The sequence below is a fragment of the Gopherus flavomarginatus genome, chromosome 4, assembly GCF_025201925.1.
Source record: "Gopherus flavomarginatus isolate rGopFla2 chromosome 4, rGopFla2.mat.asm, whole genome shotgun sequence".
In the NCBI taxonomy this organism is placed as follows: domain Eukaryota; kingdom Metazoa; phylum Chordata; order Testudines; family Testudinidae; genus Gopherus; species Gopherus flavomarginatus.
The window spans coordinates 85,499,094-85,522,115 of NC_066620.1; the positions used below are offsets into that span (position 1 = coordinate 85,499,094).

General features: G+C 42.3%; 1 protein-coding gene across 4 annotated transcripts in view; it reads left to right on the forward strand.

The window, feature by feature from the left end:
• GALNT2 (polypeptide N-acetylgalactosaminyltransferase 2) overlaps positions 1 to 23,022 on the forward strand; it is a 155,395-nt gene that overhangs the window by 46,715 nt on the left and 85,658 nt on the right. For 3 of the 4 annotated variants that reach the window (XM_050949098.1, XM_050949099.1, XM_050949102.1), the window contains exon 2: positions 17,356 to 17,449. In XM_050949098.1, the coding sequence (XP_050805055.1) occupies positions 17,356 to 17,449 (94 nt within the window). Of the gene's footprint in view, positions 1 to 13,416; positions 13,475 to 17,355; positions 17,450 to 23,022 lie in introns of those variants that run through there. The other variant, XM_050949101.1, reaches the window with a different exon arrangement.

Genomic DNA, 23,022 nt, shown 5'->3' on the forward strand with positions numbered 1-23,022 from the left:
ATATGCTTACTCCACCTCATTTTCTTGCCAATATTCTTAACCCAGAGTACCAGGATAGATGCCCAACTGCTGAAGATGCTGCTGCAATGGCATGGGCATCTAACAATCACCCATCAATCATGCCAACCATAATACATTTCAGGGGTGGTGAACCATTACAGCATGATGTTTAAAAGGAAGTCACTCCACTGTAACGGTGGAAATAGCTAGCTTGTACCTGGAACTAGAGTTTGTGGAAATGCTAAATCACCTTTTGACAGCAAGTAGCCTCTTGTGCAGGCGCAGAAAGGATTTTTTCCCCCACCTCATTTGGACTAGTTCATTCAAAGTGGAGACACCTGGAGTTGAAAAGGCAGGAAAACTTATCTCTCTTCCGCTCTAGGAGTACAGACAAGGTGGGATGTGACGAGATCTACTAGTTTTAAGTCTGAAGTACAGCCTAAGTAACTTAGATTGTTTGTTTCATTTTCAGTAGATGCTTAATCTCTAGTCACTTTGTTAGGCACATTTGAAAATTTTCACTGGCTGACTTGTATTAATCAATTTAATTCACCGACCACAGTTAATACCTCTATTCCTTTAATAAATCATTTAGTTGTAAATGTGAAGCGTATTTTGATAAGTTTATATATTCAAAACACTTAAGGTTGTTTTGTTTAATAAAAAATAAACATTATATGGTATGTTTAATTTAGTTCCAGTTACCATCCTAATTAGCTTGACACAAATTGTTAGCAAAATGTTAACTATCTAGTAAATAAGCAAAATCATTTACATTTTTCTGACATACTAAAATGTACCATGACTAAGAAAATATTGAGCTATGTAATTGCTTAAATAATGTATATAGTTATAGGGTACCCTTCTAGGCAGCAAAAAAAGCAAATCTAGTGTAAAGTCTCTAGTTGTAAATCAACATGGTTTACTGGTTATATCGACCAATCAGAATGCCCCTTTCTTTGGAAAATAACTGAAGTACAAATGAAAAAGTTGTTGAAAATTGATTTAAGTCAAGGCTTTCCACTTGGCAATTTAAATCCTGATGTAAATTGCTGATTTTACCACAAAATGTGGTGGTCCACATGCTTGAGTCATTCCTCTTGTCTTTTCCTGCCCCAAAAGTGAAGGGATCTCTAAGGAAATATACATTCATGTGAAAGGGGATCTTTCCTGGTCTGCTGTTTTTTATATTTGCTGTTTTGGCATGACTTCTAACATGTAAATTTAAAAAGTTTGCTTGCCTTGTGAGGGACGGCGGAGAGGTCTCTAGAGAATTTGAAGCAATGGAGTACGCTGCTATAATACTGACTCTTGTAGAAATGCTAAATAACTGGAGTTAACTTTCCATTGTTTTGCAGTCTTTTACATGTTGTTCATGACTTCAAAATCACCAGTTGGCTTCCATTTCCCAACAAGATTAGAGTTTCATATTTAGCTTCCAGTGGGCTGCTGAATAGCTAAGTTTGGCATATGTTGTCAAAGTGAGTTTTAGAAATGGATGGTAAATACTGCCTGACTGGTTTAAATTTAAATTTTTCATTGAGAAGCTTTCACTTCTAGTGATTTATGAACAGCTTTCAGTTAGGCAACCTGGATGAAATCAAACTCAGCTGTTTCTCCTGTTGTAATTGTCCAAGTTAAGTTTCAAGACTTTCCCTTGTTTGTGGGTTTGATTGTAGTATAAAGGCTTTTTCTAAACTGTACCTGGTTTATCCGTCATGCTTGGGTCAGTCCTTAATTTTTGTTTTTTCTCTTAGGTCTGTTTCTATTGTGTGCTTTCTGTGCAGAGTTTGTTTCAGAGTTCTCTGAACAGTTCACAGTTGGTGACCTCTCCTCTCTGAAGGGAATGCTGATGAATAGGCCACTGCTTGAGAAGACTTTGGCTCTCATTCTCTTTTTGCCAGGCCTCGGCATTCATGGGAAAGGTTCCCCACCTCGTTTTAAAATGAGATTAAATTTGTATCAAAGTTATAGTATGGAGCTAAAAGTTTCAGTTCCAGCTTACTGTTTCAGCTATTAGATATATTATAGTATAGGGATTTCAGGTGGTTGGCTCAATCATTTGTAATCTGTTTTCCCTTTAGTTTTATTTAATGTCTGTCAGGAGCTACTTCTATGGACAGCTAGCTTCTTGCACTGTCAGAAAAATGAAATCCAATTAATGCTCTCCCAGGCCCTCCATGGGCAGCAAGCTATGATATCTCCAAAAACTTCACCTTGCCCGCTTTCATAATCCGTTAGGGAATGTCTCTCCTCCAAAGGCGAATAACAAGAACATTTATGCAGAATAGAGATATTTGCTTAATGTTACAGAACGACATTTTAAAAAAATCAAAATGTTTAGAGCCCCTTTTTTAAAGCTATCTGGATAAACTTCAGCTATGCATGGCTAGTATATCATCACCTATCCACCTGTTTATAATTGCTCAGCTATGTGGATGACCCCGTGGTATTCCAGGTATATATTATTTATTTGCACTTTTCTGAGAAGGGGAGGACCAGAAAACACCAAGCATGAGTCACTGGTACTTCTGTGTGTAATCCTCAGTTGAAAACCATAGTGCAATGAACAGAGTGCACAGCAATAAAGATGAGGCGCTGCATCTCATTTTAAGCTGTAGATTCAGATACACTTTAGTTTGTACTGATAGAGAGCGGTACAATTTGGTGCTGTTCTGTGGCTGCATGAAACAATTGGTGGCTTGGGTAGAAATCCTAGGAGAAGTGGAGAAGGGTTCACATTTGATGCTAACTGGTATCTTGGTGCAAAACAATCTTTTCAACAAGACCTATGTTTTAAATAAGATGCAAAGACTTAAGCTTCCCACTTCTGGCACAGTTCTGAATTCTGAAGATCGCATTCCTTCAGTAAACCTATGTGTGCCTATTAGCTCTTTATCATGGCTAGAATTTTTCACAGGAGTGACAGGAGTTTGAATATCTTTCCCATTCTATGAAACACATTTAACCATATACCAACCATTACATCACAGAAGCAAATATTAGCTTGATGTTCTAGAGTGTTTCATATTGAATCTTGCCCCAGGCACAAATCTGAAATGTTTGGGCCATAAACTAAAGAAACTTTATCCTTTACAAACAAATCTAAATTTAAACTTGTACTGTAAAAATCAGTTGTCATATCCAAGTATGTCAGAATTTGTCTACCTTTTAAGGAATTTAACTTATTATCAAAGATTTAAAAACCAGGTCATACAGTGAAACAATAATTGTTTTCTATAGGGATTATTGGTAATAGGATGAATTGATTGGCCAGACCTAAAAACAGGTTGCTTGTCCACATCTGAATCCCTCACCAACCTAGCTTCTTGACTCAATGAAAATAAAATAACAAAAATGAGTTAAATACAAATTCAGCATACTTCTCCCTCTAGTCATCTAATGGGAAAACTGCATATGGAGTAGTGAGGAACTCCTTGTCCTCCTTATCTAATTAGTGACCTTGATGTAATAGGCATCTCTCTTCACCCAGACCGATGGAGATCTTACCAATTTTGGTTTAGCCTCTTCAAGGTGAGGCTTTTATTTAAAGATGGCATTTTAAAATGCTCTACAAAAGGGATTCTAACACTAGTTCTTATTCAGAGAAATATGGGAATGATCACCTAACCAGGTCAAGGTAATCCCATTGTAATCTGGCAGTACATCTTCAGAAAAATTTTGGACAACATATTGCAGGCACTACTCCTTATCAAAAGGAATATTTTGATTACTTAATTTATAACGTTTGGGGGCCTTAATCAAAGGCTAATAAGAGAAAAGAGAGTGTCTAGAGAGTGGGATATGGGAGGGGAGGATTTTGAATGTTTGAAACTATTCATTTAATTTTGCTTTTGTTACTGGGTTTTGAAATGTGTAGAAATCTCTAAGGGCTAGTCTACACTAGAAGCACTATAGTGTGTCTAATGAAGACACACTCTCGGTCCTATCGACATAATAAAACCATTTCCCCTTGAGGCGGTAGCTGACATAGTGCTATACACACACCGATGCTTAGGTTAGTGTAGCTGACATCACTCAGAGGATGACTTATTCCCCCCCCGAGTGACATAAATTATAGTGACATAATCTGTAGTGTAGACAAATCCTAAATCTTCAGGGGAGGCAAATTAATGCAGGTGGTGATTATGCATTACCTTGTGCTTGGCAGAGCACTGCATAGAGAGTTTGGTTCTTTTAGCGCTGAAAACCAGTTCATGTATTTGGCATTCAAACCTACATTTGACCACCCCTTGAAAAGTCTTGAAAGATCATCTTTAGCTTCAAGATAGGCTCATGAAACCTTAGATGGAAAAGTTTGCTTTCCCATAAGATTTTAAAGAGACTTCCTATAGAGATTAGATAGAGAAGTCTCCCCTGGCATAGTACATTCATTCTGTTTGGGAGTGGAGGTGGTCTTTCTCTTTGGAACTCCTCAAACAATTAGGATCAGATATGGATATTTGGTGGGATTTGTCTATAAAAAGAAGTTGGAATGCAGACGTATGGAGGAGAATGCAAGGGCAGTAGCTGGAGGCAGAAACAGCCATTTAGATACAATACAAAGCAGATTTTTGTTATAGGGCTATCTATTGAAAGGTGTCATAAAATTTTACCAACGCAAGGACTTAATGTAGTCTGTTTTTGTTTACAGCTTATCATTCATGAAGGAAAGGGAAGTGCCCTACCGTTGTCCTTAAGTGGCTGGGATTCTTAAGGATCTGAAACCAGAAGTTAACTCTGCTCATTTTAAATTATAGAGGCTTTCCCTAAATAAGTCTGTCTTGTTTTTGTCTCCCAGTGTGAAAGATGGTAAATACCACATGCTCATTCCCTACCTCTACAAAAGATCCAAGGCACAGACTTTTCTTTTGTGCTGAAGCTTGATTTCTGTTCTTTGGTTTTCTAGGCAGTTCTTTCTCTCATTCTTTCATCTCTATTCTGTCTCCTGTCCAATTTCACTGTGTTGTGCGCCTCACCGGGAGGAAAGGTGGTGAGTAGTGCCACTGTTTATATCCGTCTCCTGCAGATCGCTTCCAGTCAAAGAGTAAGCCTGTTAAAAGTACTTGGTTTTGCAGGGTAGCTCCTTAGGATCTTGTTTTAACTTCACAACTGTTTTTTCTCTGGTCTCCCCCCATAGATGAAAGGGAAGTGGCACTGTTTCCTTCTCCAATGAGCTGCAAAAGTGACTGACTGGACTAGGAAAGGAATCCTTTGCAATCCTCTCCCCATACCATCACATATGTTTTGATCTCTCGTCACATTCCAGACACCTGGGAAAAGTTCCCCATATTCTATTTAATCATAAGTTATAAGTAGGGCTGTCAAGTGATTAAAAAAATTAAATCGTGATTAATCACACTGTTAATAGAATACTATTTATTTAAATATTTTTGGATGTTTTTCTACATTTCCAACTATATTGATTTCAGTTACAACACAATACAAATTCTACAGTGCTCACTTTATATTTATTTTTTATTACAAATATTTGCACTGTAAAAAAAAATATTTTTCAATTCACCTAATATAAGTACTGTAGTGCAGTCTCTTTATCATGAAAGTTGAATTTACAAACATCGAATTATGTACAAAAAAAACTCTGCATTCAAAAACAAATGAATGTAAAACTTAAGAACCTACAAGTCCACTGAGTCCTACTTCTTGTTCAGCCAGTTGTTCAGGCAAAAAAGTTTGTTTACATTTGCGGGAGATAATGCTGCCCTCTTGTTTACAATGTCACCTGAAAGTGAGAACAGGCATTCGCATGGCACTGTTGTAGCTGGCATTGCAAGATATTTAGGACCAGATTCGCTTAAGATTCATATGTACCTTCATGCATCTACTACCATTCCAGAGGACATGCGTCCAAGCTGATGATGGGTTCTGCTTGATAACGATTCAAATCAGTGCAGACTGACACATGTTCATTTTCATCATCTCAGTCAGGTGCCACCTACAGAAGGTTGATTTTCTTTTTTGATGGTTCAAGTTCTGTAGTTTCTGCATCAGAGTGTTGGTCTTTTAAGACGTTTGGAAGCATGCTCCACACCTCATCCCTTTCAGATTTTGGAAGGCACTTCTGATTCTTAAACCTTGGTTTAAGTGCCGTAGCTATCTTTAGAAATCTCACCTTGGTACCTTCTTTGCGTTTTGTCAAATCTGCAGTGAAAGTGTTCTTAAAACGAGCAACATGTGCTTGGATCATCATCCGAGACTGCTATAACATGAAATGTATCGCAGAATGCAGGTAAAACAGAGCAGGAGACATACAATTCTCCCTCAAGGAATTCAGTCACTAATTTAATTAACACATTTTTTTAACGAGCATATGGAGTAGTGAGGAACTCCATGGGCAGCATTATCTCCTGTAAATGTAAACAAACTTGTCTCTTAGCGTGGCTGAACAACAAGTAGGACTGAGTGCACTTGTAGGCTTTAAAGTTTTACATTTGTTTTGTTTTTTGAGTGCAGTTATGTAACAAAAATGCCTACATTTGTATGTTGCACTTTCACAATAAAGAGAATGCACTACAGTACAGGTATGAGGTGAATTGAAAAATACTACTACTTTTGTTTATCATTTTACAGTGCAAATATTTGTAATAAAATAAGTGAGCACCCTCAACTTTGTATATTGTGTTGTAATTGAAATCAAATATATTTAAAAATGTAGAAAAAACATCCAAAATATTTAATACATTTCAACTGGTATTTTATTGTTTATCAGTGCTACTAAACGGCAATTAATTGCAATAATTTTTTTAATCGAGATTAATTTTTTTTTAGTTAATTGCGATTAATTGACAGCCCTAGTTATAAGAGATTTTTCTCTTAATATTGTGAAAGTAAGGCTGGACTGCAGTGAATGTACTTCCCATCTGTTTCCCTGTGTCATGAGATCTCCTTTTATTGTAAGATGCATAAAAGTCAGAGGGGTTTTTGCAGTCCCCCCTCCCCACCCCTCCCGCCACACCTCTTCTTTTTTGCTCCTAGTTTTTTATATTGTAGTTCACCTATTGCCTATTCTGTTTCCCTGTAACAGTTTATGGACAGTTGGAGAATTAGTTAGATAGTAATACTGCAAGTACCCAAGCTACTGAGGGGAAGGGGTTTCTAGTAATTTTTTTAAACCTCTACTTAAGTTTGAACAAGTGGGAAGAAGGATCTTTAATAAACATTCACTAACCATCTTCCTTTCAAATAAGGGCTGAAAGAACACAGTCTCTGGTTTTCTGATCCTCCAGAAAATATAAGATTTGATATTTCTGAAGTACATAATAATAAAAAAAAAACCCACAACCTTTCAGCTTTCCCTGATCCCTATATATAAAAGTAGTTTTCTTTTGCCACTTCCTACTCCCATCTACCTCTAGAAGCAAGTGCTGAGTTATTGCATTCAAAGGTGTTTAAAGGCCCATATATTCAATCTTTTAACTGATTTGTAGGAAGCCTTTTGATACTGCGGAATTACCAGTTGATAGAGAACTGTACAATCCCAATATTTATAAAGGTTTTTGAAGGGTTAGTGGATCTGCAACTCTTGACATCTTTATCCTGCATAAGATAGATATTTATGGCTAGGTAATGGATATTTGAAACTACTATGTGTAATAGACATGATTTACCTTTCACAAATCCATGCTGATTTGCCTGAAAAACTGGATTATTTAAATGAAATAACTGCTGGCTTGCGTTATTGAGAGAGGAGCCAATAAAAACTTTCAACAAAGTTAACATTATTATATAAACTCTGGGGCAGGTAATAAATTAAAGAATAGTTATATAATGAGCAGAGAGCATTAAAGTTATGAGTGTTCAGGGAAGCTGCACAGAGCTGTCTGTGATGGGACTGTAATGGTCCTTTGTTTTCCCTCTCGGAGGGAGGCCACTCAGTCTGGTCCTGTCTGGCCAGGACCAGAATCCGTAGGACAGCCAAGAGCCCACAATAGAGCTGGGCGATCAATAGTCAGTCAGGCTTTAGCCTGGGTTTGGGCAGCTCAAGCTGTCAGCCCTTAAACAGAGTCTATAACTGAACTGGGGGCCTGGGCTTGAGGAGGCTCAGGCAGCCAGCAAGCAAGAGAGTCTCAGGGCTGGCTTTAGCGTGGGCAGAGATCAGGCAGCCAGCAAAGCAAACAGTCTATAAGGGTGCTGGCAAGGGAGGCTCCTTCTTCAGGGCTGGAGCTTCCCTGAACAGTGTAGGCAGTCAGCCACCCTGCGGTGCGGTGACAGAGGGTGTGGGCCCACCCTACTCCACTGCGTCCCAGCCTAGGGTCCTGGCAGGGGCAGGATTGTCTACCCCTGGGTCGGCAGGGATCCAGCTGCAACACGGTGACTGAGCCGCAGCTGGCTCTTCAGCCGCCTGCTCCGCGGCTGCCCCTGGGCCACTTCCTGCCTCTTTGGGGTTTGGTACCTGTAGCCTCCATGCCTCTTCCAGCTCCTCGGGGTACGCTGCGGCAGGTACTTTGGGCCAGTCCTTGTCGGCATCTGGGAATCAGGGACAGCCAGGCTTAGGTTCCCCTCTGGGACGTGGCAGAACAGGCGGAGCATTGTCCTTCTCCACAGACTCTGCCCCAACTGTGCTGCAGGGTCTGCCTTTCATACTTCTGGCCAGGCTCCGGTACTTCCAGCGAGGGGGGTGGGGTGATCTAGGCTCCACCCGCCAAGGGGCATGTAATGGTCCCTTGCTGTCCTGCTCGGAGGGAGGCCACTCGGCCTCACTACAGGGCCAGTATTTAAAAAAAAAAAATGTATGTAATTATAAAGTATCATTAAGTTTGCGGATACTGACATTGAGGGAATGGGCAGGACTCAGACTCGTGTAGCTGTTGTACAAGTTTAGTGGTATATCGAATATGTTAAATGTAAATAAGTAAGTAGAATGTTGGTTAATATACTTGAAGGATAAGGTTAGAGTAACCAATAGGTAAGAGATAGATAAGGCCTCCCATTCTATTTGTGAGAAATCTTCTTGAGATCTAGTGAGGTGACACAAGTGAAATATTTAAATAAGCTGAATGTTGTTATAGAATGAAGCGTGATGAGTTGTGATGAGCAATTTCACTTCTTTGCCAAGTGCTCTTACTCAGGGTGTTCCACTGGGTTCAATCTTTTCAACTCCCTTCAATGTGTGAGTGAAGCCACAGGGAGAAGGAGGTGCACTGAGCATCAGTGACATTGGTGTGTTCGTAGTGAACTGGACCTGACTGTAGTCAGCCAGAACCATTTTCCTGCTCTACCAGTGTCTGGTAGCGAGGAGACTACACCACACCTGAACTGCTACTAGGGGTTAATTCAGTTTTTAACTTTGTGCCTTGGAGTAGGGCAATGAATTGATTGTCACAGGATCTGTCTGCCCTGCAATTGGACATGTGATTGCAGCTTGTGTAGGCACACCCATGCCAGCTTTAATCTGGTTAGTGCAGCTAAAAATAGCAGTGAGGATGCAGCAGCGTGTACCCTGGTGAGGGCTAGGAACGTGACATAACAGACTGCCGTGTCTGCTGTAGTTTAGGTTAAAAACAGCTTTCTGTTTAAACTTGATTTTTCTAAGTGCTCTAAAATCCACACAGTTACTTAGCTTGCCCTGAAATGTGGTGACCTGGCATAAGTGTCTCACTTGAGCAGTATGCCCAGAGAAAACCAGGACACAGAGTTTAGGTACATGCCCGCACAGCCTTAACTCTTCCCTCTTTTTGAGCAATGCTCGTATAAGCCCATAACACATACTTTACCTTTTTGCCCTGCAGGGAATAAGAAATACCTACATCTGCCCTACACTCTGACACTTAACCACTCCACTGAAAACACCACATCCACTAAATTTTTCCACTCCTTCAACCCCTTTTACAGCCCTTGTCTTTATGCACATGCCATCAAGCACTGTGCTTTCATTTACCCTTTATTAAATGCATAGACCTCACTCCTCTCGTACCTAGCTGCTGACAGTCCCCATGGCAGGGGGGGGTGCCCTGATAGTGACACAACCTGCACAGTACAGCACTGAAATGAGGCATATTGGCTCTCTCAAGATGCACATGCACTTCTTCCCTTTGATCACCCACAGAGGGGTCAGGGAAGAGGGGGCTCACATCTCCCCCAGAGGGCCACAAGCACCCAGATCATTTTGTATCACAGTGACAGCTCTTCCATGCAGCGCCAACTTATTCCTCCACCATTCAATGCAGCTACGCCTAACACAGTGAATGGAGCTGGAGTGCATGCAGATAATTCCCAGTGGCTCTTGGCAGTTGAGGGGGAGGGTGGATTTGTAGGAGGGAGGGCAGGGGCAGAGTTAAGGTTTCATGGGTATGTACCTTAACTCTGTATTTCCTGGTCTTCACAAGTTTAAGTTTTGCTCAACTCAATGTTCTGGAATAGCAGGGCACAAGGTACCTCAGTGCTACCTTAACTCTCTGTTAACAGAGCTTTTTGCCATTTAATGTACTCAGGGTTCCAGGTAGGCATGTATTGCCTGCACTGAAGCCTGCACCGCCATGGCTTCACTGCTATTTTTAGTCACACTGGCTTTATTAAAGCTAGTGTGGGTGTGTCAACACAAGGAACGATCACACCTTTGAGTGCAGTATAGACATACCTTGAGTGTCTAAGCAGCCATTGGAAATAGATCGCTGCCCCTTGAACTGAGATTGTATGGCACTTGCACAGTGCTTAATTAGTAACTTGGTTTGTGCCCTTGTCTTCTAAAATGTAGGAATGCCTGTAATAGGTCACTGCCTACACAAAGTCTGGAATACATGTAAATTAAAAAATGCATATATGCAGACATTAAAATCCATATTATTTTGTCTGTTTAGGTAAGTCTTAAGTGACTTCCTGCTAAAACTTACGTTTTCATCAATTTCTTAATTTTTATTGTGTGACAAACAATTGCTAAAACATGCATTTGTTTTGGATAATTTTAATGTTTTGTATTCAAAAAATGGTGGCTGTATTTAGGGACTTTAAGTTTTTATAGTACCGATCACTCAGAGTGTCTATATTGCAATTAAAAACCCGCAGTTGGTCCGCTGACTCGGGCTATCAGAGCTCAGGTAAGGAGCTAGTTTAATTGCAACGTAGACATTCGAGCTCAGGCTGGAACCTGGGCTTTAAAATCCTGCAAAGTGAGAGGGTCTCAGATCTCAGGCTGCTGGCCAAGCCCAAACGTCTACACTGCAATTAAACAGCCCCATTGCCCAAGCCTGCTGGCATAGGCCAGCTGTGGGTGTCTCAGTGCAGTGTAGACTTACCTATGGTGTCAAAGTCAGTGGACGTTTTTACATTTTATTTCTAACAGCTTGATACAAACGTGCATCCTGTTGTGGTTTGACAGAGTTATAGTTCTGAAATATTAGTAAATGGAGGAGTTGTATGGTTGCTCTTGAAGGAGCTGTCCCAATGCAAAGTATTTTATCCAGTCTTCTGATTCTGGGATTGCTGTTTCTGAACTTCTATGAGTGTCTGATCACAAGCACTACTGTAATGTCTTCAGCTATCACGCTGAAAACTTTTTTCTTTATAGAAAATCATATAGAAAGACTTTCTATATTCTAAGAACAGGGCTTTTGGGTAAACAGTCCTTGGGTTCTATTTCTGGGTATCTTTTGTCACCTGCTTTTTGTATGTGTTTGGAATTCCTCCTGCTAAGTAATTCTTTACATGGGGATTTAGAACATACAGCATATGCAGAATAAGAGCTATAGGTTTCCTATCAAGTACTTATAAAAGAGCTATTCTGTTCAGTTACTAACAAATATAGGAACCACTCTAAAGTCTGAAAATTAGCTAGACAGACCTTTCTTTTGTTACATTGTTATCATGCTGCTAACAATTTGCAAGTATTAATGCTCAATGTCACTATTTCCGTGACCCTTTTTTTTCTGTGAAGATGTGTGAAATTTTATTATTTTTTCCTACTGAAGCTGTCTTGCACACTCACAATAGCATCGGATAACTCAAGGTTCTTGTAAATGAAACAGATTTATGATTTGGCTTATTAGATTTTTCCAAGTCCAATGTATCTGATAGCTCAATATAAGTAGCTTCTGTTGCTGAGCCTGCACTTGCCATAGAAATATGACTATACATATCTGTTTGTATAGAAATAGTAAAATAATTTGAGAATTAAGTGACTGCTTTGACCATTGTTTGTAAAAGACACATGACTTATTGCAGGAAATATGTCCTAGTTCATCTCCCAGTTTTTCTTTTCAGGAGTGGAGAAGTAATAGAATCACGAATTTTCATTTGTGTGTAAACTGTGTTCCAGATGTTTTGGGAAGTAGCTTATTTCTGTAGCCTGCTAATAGTACAGACCAATAGGTGTTCCTTCTCCCCACCAATCAGCTGGGCAGGAATTGGCCATTGAAAATCGAAACCTTCTACCTCACTGAGATCAGGTCTCCCTACTTCTTTTATTATTGACATCCACTGAGCCAGTTGCTAACCTGCACTTGAAAAATCCTGCATGCATTGACTGACCAGCATGTCTGATGTGAGCTTGTAAATAAGAATTGGTCTTTCACTTTAGTTTCCTTAAATGTCACCAAATGCCATAAGGAAGGCATGAATGATTTGCACACCCAGTCTGCTATTTTCTGCACCATTAAATCAATACAACTCTCTTTACCTTAGCAATGAGTATGAATATGAATAGTAATCTGTTAAGATATTCTTCTTTGGTAAGAAGAGCTAACCTGCAGTATCTTGTGCTTATCACTGAATGCTATTCCACTGAAAGAGTCTGACATAAGTGGTGTATGGGGAAGGGGAAGAATGGTTATTGCTTCGTTAGGCTTGTGCATTTTATTGTCCTTGTCAGTTAATCTAAATTGCTATAGCTCTCTTTAACATTTTGCTCTAGGCTTCAACATGTGGGACTTGGTACCTACAACTTATATTTTGTAAAAACATCTTCACCTTTGGAACTGGCTCTCCTAGTCATTGATCTTGGGATAGTTTAACAAATTTTAGAGTTGTTGGCAACTGTAGTGATATTATGATATATTAGTAATCAAGTCCAGGTAATCTGGCTTTTCGTTTGGAGAGGGGCTTGATACCAAGGAGTTTTTTTTGCCACGGAAAGCAAATTGATTGCCAATTTAACCTAAATCAGAATCACAAAAAAAGAGTTAATTTTAAAGCTGATTGATAGGCAAAAATTAGGAAAGTTATGTTTGCTAAGGAACACATTTAAAAAAGGGGAAAATGTATTTTCTTTTAAAGACATCAACAGTTCAAGGAAGGTGGATACACTGTTAACTTCTAATTGTGCACACATTCAGTTATCAGATTACATACTTCACAAACAGAATTTAGCTCTGCCCATTTGTTAATTTCAGGACAATTGAAAGAAGGAAGTTGATGGGGAAGGAGCTTCCAAACATGAGTGAGAAGCCAGGAGCAGAGGAAGCTAGCCTTTAAGGGAAACCTCCTATGAGTGCAGAGGGAAGCCCAGGATAGTGACTCTGAGGTCAGGGCTTTCTGATATTTTACTTACCAACAAAAATGAATCATTGTTTCAGAACTACATATCTGATTTCCGGGAATAAATATTCCTGAACTGCACAGACCAGTCATGTGTTTTGGATAACTAATATTCTACCCATCCATAATTCTCCTATAATTTCAGTTGGATTAAGTATTCATTTCCTGTGCTTATCTCTCATGCACTGTTTTCACACTTGCCACATTCTGCCTATGAAGTTAGGTGAAGTAATTCCTGTATATACTTTTATAAACCATTATGAGATTCAAGATGTCAGGATAAATGTTCTCTGTTCAGGCTCATAGTGCCAGGTCTGTATCTGAGATTGAGTCTCTTTGAGTGTCCCTGGTTTTTTTTGTTATAACTAATTACCTCTTTAAGCTTTAAGAATTTGATATATAATAAAGCTACTTATGTGAAAGTAGGGCCCCATGTATTTTTTTATGCCATATGGAATGTTCTGCAGAGTTGTACTCTAGAATCTAAAACTTCCTAGCTCTCGTAGCTGTGAAGAAAACCTACCCAATCTGAACAAAGGTGTGAGGTTTTCAACTTGCTTGCTGGCTCAGGCAAAGTGTGTAACTGTAAAATCATCTGAGATTTAAATTCTAAAACCTAAAGATGACCATTTAAATATCAACTTCATTATGTCACTGCTCATCTTTATCAGATATATGGAGCTAATGCATTTATCTCACAGCCTCCAACAGTCTGCCATGCCTTTTTGGATGCTGAAACCTACAAATATCTCCTACCCAGCTTTTCTGTTACAGCTTCTTTGATGCAATTGTATATTGTCAGTACAAATTTTTGTGGCACACTGAACTTGAATGACACCGGGCCAAATTTTCCAGTCTGCTGCACCATAGTGCTGTAAAAACAAGCCTCTTGCTGCAGAATATAGCTGACCACAAAGTATGTGAATCTTGGAAATAGCCAAGGAATTCTGAATAAACAAATTTCTGATAAGCATTGTTTACTCCAGTCTGTTTTGAATCTATAAAATCTCAGTTTGGACTTGCAGCTTGTTTCAGTATTTGCATGGGTAGTGGCTGTTCAAAAAACAACAAAAAGCCCTCTAGAAATACACTTATGCTTAAGCAGCAATGCATGTAAGCTTTGCGAATAAAGTACTTAATTTTGAATTTGGCATTGTTAATCTACAGTGGATGGGAACTTTAGAAATGCTTTGACAGATGTGTACTCTGAATTTTCATGAAAGGACAGGCTATTTCTCCTTTATAGGGACACACAATTGAAATCTAGATGGTACTGAGGCCACGTCCAGACTAGGAATTAAAATCGATTTTAGATACGCAACTTCAGCTACGTGAATAACGTAGCTGAAGTCGAATTTCTAAAATCGAGGTACTCACCAGTCTGGACGGCGCGGCATCGATGTCCGTGGCTCTCCGCGTCGATTCCGGAACTCCGTTCGGATTGATGGAGTTCCGGAATCGATGTAAGCGCGCTCGGGGATCGATACACCGCGTCCAGACTAGACGCGATATATCGATCCCCGAGCAATCGATTTTAACCCGCCGATGCCGCGGGTTAGTCTGGACGAGGGCTGAGTGAAAAGTAGTTTCGCCAACTACACCTGCCCTTGAGTTCCCTTACAAATTTTTACTGTTTTATAGCTAATGTCAATGTTTGTTTTCCAACATCGTTCAGATCAAATATACTCTGTTAACAACTGCCCTTGCTTGCTTAGCTTTGACTCTGAGTGTCAAGCTTGGTTCGTTCCTTCTCACATGCCACCATCAATATTAAAGATTCTGCAGGGAAATCCTGCCCTTAGTGGGCTTTCACAAGGGAAACTGACTCTGTAATTGAAACGTAGCAAATAACTAATGCAGGAGAAGGAATAGAATCTTCCTTAATTGTATTGACTCTGCAGGGCTAATAGGAGCAGCTGACTGAATAAATAGAGTGCAGATATGTAGAATAAAGGCTTTTCCAGATACAGGTCATAGTAAAATCTCACTGTAGTTATATACTGTGATGGGGCAAGGCCAGATGGCTACAGTAAAGTACTGAGAAACAGGTATGTTAGCCCCAGGCTAAACAAATCCCTAGTACCTTGGTAACCAAATGGCAGTTGCTCCAGGTTAATCAAGGCACCTGGGGCCAATTAAAATCTCTCTAGGGCCATGGCTACACTGGCACTTTACAGTACTGCAACTTTCACGCTAAGGGGTTTGAAAAAAACACCCCCCTGAGCGCTGCAAGATACAGTGCTGTAAAGCGCCAGTGTAAACAGTGCCGCAGTGCTGGGAGCGCGGCTCCCAGCGCTGCAAGCTACACCCGTAGAGGATGTGGAGTACATGCAGCGCTGGGAGAGCTCTCTCCCAGCGCTGGCGCTGCGACCACACTCGAAACTTCAAAGTGCTGCGGCAGCGCTTTGAAGTGCAAGTGTAGCCATACCCTAGAAGGCAGTGGAGATAGCTACTTTAATTAGCACACCTGCAGCCAATCAACGCAGGCTAATCAGGGCACCTGGGTTTAAAAAGGAGCTCACTCCAGTCAGGCAGGGAGGAGCTAGAGGAGAAGGAACGTATGTGAGGAGCTGGGAGCAAGAGGGCAAGGAGCTGAGAGTGAGAGAGTGTACTGCTGGAGGACTAAGGAGTACAAGCATTATCAGACACCAGGAGGAAGGTCCTGTGGTGAGGATAAAGAAGGTGTTTGGAGGAGGCCATGAGGAAGTAGCCCAGGGAGTTGGAACTGTCATGCAGCTGTTAACAGGAGGCACTATAGACAGCTGCGATCCACAGGGCCCTGGGCTGGAACCTGGAGTAGAAGGCAGGCCCGGGTTCCCCCTAAACCTCCCAACTCCTGATCAGACACAGGAGGAGCTGACCCAGATTGTGGGTTCCGCAAGAGGGGAAGATCACTGAGGTGAGCAAATCCGCCAATAAGCGCAGGACCCACCAAGGTAGAGGAGGAACTTTGTCACAATACCTAATTACCAAATATAGTCTACAAAATAAATGCTTCCTGTTATCCCACTTTCTCTTCCAACTTGATTCTGCAATATATCCTAATGCTGAATTGACACCAGTTGTTTTTATGGTACCATGAACACATGATTATGACTTCTCTGTGGGATTAAGCAGGAAGAAAAATGGGGCTGTTAGTCAACTTTTGTCCTGTATTTATCAGTACCTTTTTTGGAATTCAAAAAGACTGATAGTTTTTCATTAAATGTTACTGTTTTTAGTATAGTCAGAAATCCAGTGGAAATTTTATTTGAAAATCTACTATTAACATGGGTTCTGCCAAAATGGGGGCCTGTAAATGGCAACTTGCTGTGGCCCTTTCAAAAATTTTGTCAGAAAGCCACTTCCAAGAATATGATGGAAAATTATTAATAACTTGGCTATGTAGTATTTAGCTTTTATTATAAATATTCATTAGAAGTGCTCTGAATGTGCAAACTGCTGGACATACACTATTTAGCCGTTGTTTTCGTCACACTTGCCATAGCAATTCTTTGTAAAAACAAACTTCAGTATCACGGATTACATTTAGGTTCACATTTCCTAATAAATTTTCTTTTTGAGAGCAAGACGTTTCTTCGAGTAAGTAGTTGCCACATATGTTCAGTGTTTGATCCAGTGTCTAGAATGCTGTTTTGTTTTCCTGTTTTTGGAAAAATTTAGGAACTTCCCATTCTTTCCCTTGGTGCCTAAAACAGATCTCTTGAGGTTTTTATGCCTTTAAAAGGGTCTAAAGGCCGTGTTAGGGCCAAAGAGTAAAAGTGACTAGTCATCCCTTTTGAAAATAGAGAAAATTAATATCAATTAGTCATATCAATTAGTCATATCAATTTAAGAAATGGTTTTAATTTTTTTTGTTATTTTTAGGAGGACCCAAATGACGTTGATGCACTAAAAAAGAAAGACCCTCGCAGTAACAATGGGGAAGACAAAGCACAAAGCGTGGAGACCCTACCTCCAGGTATTGCAATAATGGCTGTTACCAAAGTAAAAAGTCTAAAACTATGAAAAGTTGGGGCTGTGAATTTTTCTGATAGAGGCTTTTACCCAGGAGGGGAGAGAATTATTATGCAAAATGTGGTTTTGCTTTAATTCTGAAAACGTCAGCTTTCAGAACTCTAGCCCACCTTGTGAGTAAAAATACCTATTTTGCTGAGACTTGGTCCTAAAACATTCTACCTACATTTGATCTGTGCCTGCTCATGCTATAAGCCAGGGGTCTCAAACACATGGGCTGCATGTGGCCTGTGGAGTTATTTGCTGCAGCCCACCAAGCTTCCTGCACCCTCTGAGTTATTTCCGGAGGCCACCATGCTCCCGTCAACCCCCCCCCCGCCGCCCCAGTGCGCCATGTTCCCGTTCCTCTGCCTACCTCCAGGCACTTCCCACTGCCAAACAGCTGTTTGGCGGCGCTTAGCGTTTTTGAGGATGTGTGTGAAAGGCATGAGGAGCCGTGTGCTCGGGGGAGGAGGCGGAGAAGAGATGGGGCACGGGTGGGGATTTGGGGGTGAAAGGGGTGGGAAGAGATGAGGCAGGGTAGGGCCTCATAGAAGGGGTGGAGTGGATGAGGGGGCAGAAGGACGTGCTTTTGCACCTTTATATGGAAAGGTGTCAGTGATGTGGCCCTCGGGCCAATGTACTAGTCCTCGTGGCTCTCATGGTGATTTGAGTTTGAGATCCCTGCTGTAAGCTATTCGCTGGGTAGAGATTCAGTTCTTGGAAGAAGGCTCTTCTGCAAGAGGCGCTCCTAGGCGAAACTTCCACCTTGCGCCCTCCCCCATCCCTGAGCCCCTGCCTTGAGGCGCCCCCCAGCAGCAGCTCCCTACCCTCCACCCTGAGGCGTCCCCCCGCCCCAGGTCACCCCTGCTCCGCCTCCACCCCGAGCATGCTGTCACTGCTTCACTTTTACCACCTCCCATGCTTGCGGCACCTAAGCTGATTGGCACCGCAAGCCTGGGAGGCAGAAGAAGTGAAGCAGCTCACCCCTGCCTCGCCTCCTCCCTGAGCATGCTGTCACTGCTTCACTTCTCTCACCTCCCAGGCATGTGGCGCCAATCAGCTTAGGTGCCGCAAACCTGGGAGGCGGGAAAAGTGAAGCAGCCACAGCATGCTCATGGAGGAGGCGGGCAGGGGTGAGCTGGGACGGGGAGTTCCCCTGCATGCCGCCTCCCCTTCCCCTTACTTGCTGCAGGCGGCCCTTACCGTGCTCCCCAGCCCCAGCTCCCTCCGCTTAAATGCCGGTGGTGGCCGAAGATCCAGCTGCCGCAGTCACTGCCAAAGAAAATGCTGCCCCTCAAATCCTAGTAGTCGCCTAAATGGTTGCACCGGACCTGGGTGCTCCAGTTCTCCACTGGTGGGACTAGCAGGTGGTATGCACTCCCCATTGGAATGTGATACTTAACACATGAGCCCAGCTTCAATCAGGAGCAGGTCATTTTAGCTTCAAATTGGGGAAAAAACCACAGGCTTTTGTGACAGATATTGTGTTTCTCTTGTGTAACAGTCTGTCCAGGCTAATGTGTTGGCTATGAGCTTTATGTGCTCCAAAGCAAAGTGACATCTTTTCCCACTCATATCTGACATTCTCTAGCATAGAACATATGAATGGAGCAAGGAGTCCAGTATCTTTAAGAGGAACAGGGATGTTTCCTGAGGCGTGAGCTAGGAAAGCCCCAAGTGACCATGTGATGTGCCCATTTATGTATTTCTTGGTATAGGTTTGTTCCTCTTCCTAGTACTTCTGTTGCTGTAAAACCACTGTTTTGCAGCAGTGATAAATATGCATAGCTAGAATTAAAGCGCCAAGGAGTGTTAAACAGCTAATATCTTATTAGAATTGTTTCTCATGCCTAGCACTCTGTTTGAAGGACAAATGTGTCTTGCAAAGGAAATTACTTTCTACCAGATGGTTTCACGGTATGTGTTCTCTCATTGATCTTCTGTACAAATCCAGATGCTTGGTCGGGAGAAATTATAACTTAAGCATCTGGACTAGTATAGATGATCTTGAAGAAAATTAACAACCTAGGCGAAATTTTCCTCTGTGCTTTGTTAAGCAGGATTTGCTATAATTTAAGCATGTTTTTGTTTTGTAATTTTTAATATCTGGTGCAACATAAACTATTTTTAAATTAATGGTTTTCCACCCTGCGATTTTTGACCCAGCTGGTTTTAGTCACTTAAGGAAATATAATTATAAACATTTTGCTTTCTAGCAAAAAAAAAAAAAAATTATATGAGTATTACACACCATATATTAGACTTTTTTTAAACTATTTTCCAGTTTATTCATGTGCGTAAAGACTTGGTGGTAATTCAGCTAGTTTGGTTTCTAGCAGTCCTTTTTCTATACAGTTTTTTTCTCCTTAACAAGCCTCTTTGCAAATGTATTTAATACCTCTCACTTTTACTATAATTTAGCTTTTCTTGTGACTTTTGGTTGCAGCTCTTCATTTATAGGGATTGGGCTACTTAGCCATGGTTTAGGGCAACAGTCCCCCAAGTATGAGGCGTACCCCCAGGATGTGCGGCAGGGAGAGTGCGCCACTCTGCCCTGCCCTGTCCCACCCCCAGCTTTACTCCGGCCCCAGCCCTTGGCCCCTACTCTTGGCCCCTGGGAAAAGTTTGGGCATTGCTGGTTTTGGGGTTCCAGGCATATATCAAATGCTTTTGGCTTTCCTCCTGAGTAGGGGAGACCTTCCCATTTGTCATAGGGAGGAGACACAGGTGTTGGGATGGGTATGGGGAAAACATGGAAAGGGAGGATTTAGAGGTTTGTCCTAAATGTAGTAAGGGAGAGGTAAGGAGCTGGAGGATATGGAGCCAGGAATGAGACCAGATGCCAGAATGTTCAGAAAGGACGTCTGTTGACCAGTCTCTCCACATACTCTTGCAGAATACACAGGGCTCTAATTACAAGGCTTAATGAATATATTGTCACAGGATTATACTCTTAAAATGCTGTGCTGGTATGAGTGTTCTGAACGATGGGTTGTACATAATGTTGTGAATACAAAGTTATGGGATCTCTAATCCAGACTTCTGTAAGTTTTGTGCAACTTTTTTAAGGCAAGTGGTTAGGCTTCAGCTATTTGGCTTTTTTACCCTTTTCTCTGTTTGGCTCACTATTCCTTTCCTGCTTTTCAGTTGAGGTTTAGGAGAGCTGCTGCTTGTTTCAGCCTTCTGCAACATTGTTTCTTCTTCGAGTGCTTGCTCATATCCATTCCAATTAGATGTGTGCGCGCTGCATGCACGTCCGTCGTAAGATTTTTACCCTAGCAACACTCGGTGGGTCGGCTGGGCGCCCCCTGGCTTGGCACCGCTATGGCACCGAATATATACCGCTGCCAACCCGTCCGCTCCTCAGTTCCTTCTTACTGCCCATGTTGGTCGTTGGAACAGTGGAGCGCAGCTTAGCTGATCTCCACCTCCCTAGCTTTTCGCTAGTTCTAATACTTATTGTGTATATAGTTTATTCTCTGTAGTTCTAGTTAATAGATTTTTGTAAACGTAGTTAGTGTATATAGTTCAGAGGGTCGGGGATTAGCCCTTTCCCTCTCCCGGTGCCCAGGCCCATGCCTGGCTCACCGGCTTTCAAACTGTGCTCGGCCTGCCGCCAGCCGATGCCCACGGGAGACCCCCACGACTCCTGCCTCAAGTGCTTGGGGGAATCCCACCTTGTAGACAAGTGCTGGATCTGCAAATCGTTCAAGCCGTGGACGAAAAAGGAGCGGGACTTTCACCTTAAGCAGCTCCTAATGGAGGCAGCCCTCACTCCTCCACCTTCGGCACCTGCTGCCGGACAGTCCGCGCCAGGGAGAAGTGCCTCATCGGCCCCGGAGAGCGCCAGCACCGTGAAGACAGCTCTGCACCAGCCGTCACTGGCCCAGAAACTGGCCTGGAACCACTCCCTCTCCCCGCATGCCAAGAAGCTTAAAGCTCCTGCGGCCCCACTATCTGCACTGCAGTCTGAGCAGCAATTTAAGTCAAGCTGCCCAGCACCACTAACTGCCGCGGCACCGACAATCTCCGCACCATTGATTCTGGCCGTGCAAGAGCTGTCGAGTCCGGTGCGTGACAGCTCCCCGGCACATGCCTTGGTAGAGCTTCTCGTTTCCACTACGCCAGAGACATTTGCTACGGCGAGGGAACTTATTGCACTAACGGAGCTGTCATAAACAGATAGCTAAGGGTTAATGTTCTTTTACCTGTAAAGGGTTAACACAGGGAACCAAACACCTGACCAGAGGACCAATCAGGAAAAAAGACTTTTTTTCAAATCTGGGAGGAGGGAAGTTTTGGGTGTGAGTCCTTTTGTCTTGTGTCTGTACCCTCTCGGCTCTGAGAGTGATTTTTCTATCTCTTGGCTTTCTAATCTTCTATTTCCAAGTTGTAAGTACAAGGATAGTAAGACAATAGGTTTATATTGATTTATTTGTATTTACATGTGTGTAGCTGCTGGAATGTTTTTAAATTGTATTCTTTTTTGGATAAGGCTGTTTGTTCATTTTTTTCCTTTAAGCAATTGATCCTGTATATTGTCACCTTATTGCAGAGACTATTTTTAATGTCTTTTTCTTTCTTTTTATATAAAGCTTTCTTTTTAAGACCTGTTGGAGTTTTTCTTTAGTGGGGACTCCAGGGAATTGAGTCTGCAGCTCACCAGGGAATTGGTGGGAGGAAGAAGTCAGGGGGAAAATCCCTTTGTGTTAGATTTACTAAGCCTGACTTTGCATACCCTCTGGGGGAGGGGGAAGAGAGATTAGCTCTCTCGGTAATTGTGTTTCCAGGACTGGAAACAGGGAGGGTAGAATCCCTTTGTTTAGATTCATGGAGCTTGCTTCTGTATATCTCTCCAGGAACCCAGGGAGGGAACACCTGGAGGGGAGGAGGGGGAAGGGAAATATTTTATTCCCCTTTGTTGTGAGACTCAAGGAATCTGACTCTTGGGGTCCCCCAGGGAAGGTTTTGAGGAGACCACAGTGAGCTAAGCACTGTATAATTCCTGGCTGGTGGCAGCAATTACCAGGTCCAAGCTGGTAACTAAGCTTAGAGGTTTTCATGCTAACACCCATATTTTGGACGCTAAGGTCCAGATCTGGGAAAAAATGTTATGACAGGAGCCCGCCCTGCCTCAACCCCTGGCTCCACTGGTGCGGGTTATTCAATCGACAGGCAAGCCTGCCATGGTAAGACCACCTTCCATCGGCACCTCAGGCAGACAGCACTCAAGATCGAGGTCCCGCCAACGTTCTCGATCTCATCATCGCTCAAGATCCAGGCGCCGCTCACAGTCCCGGTACCAATCTCCTCCTCGGTACCGGTCGCACTTGCGGCACCACTCGAGGTCCCTCTCACCGGACCGATACTCCAGGCACTGGTCCAGCTCCTGGCACCGTTCACACTGCAGCCGCTCTCATCATAGGGCGTCGAGATCCCAGTCGACCTCCCGGCACCGTGCCAGTCGCAGATCCCGATCATGCTCTTGGTACCGGTACGGATCCCGGTACCGCTCTCCGGTGCAGCACGAAATAC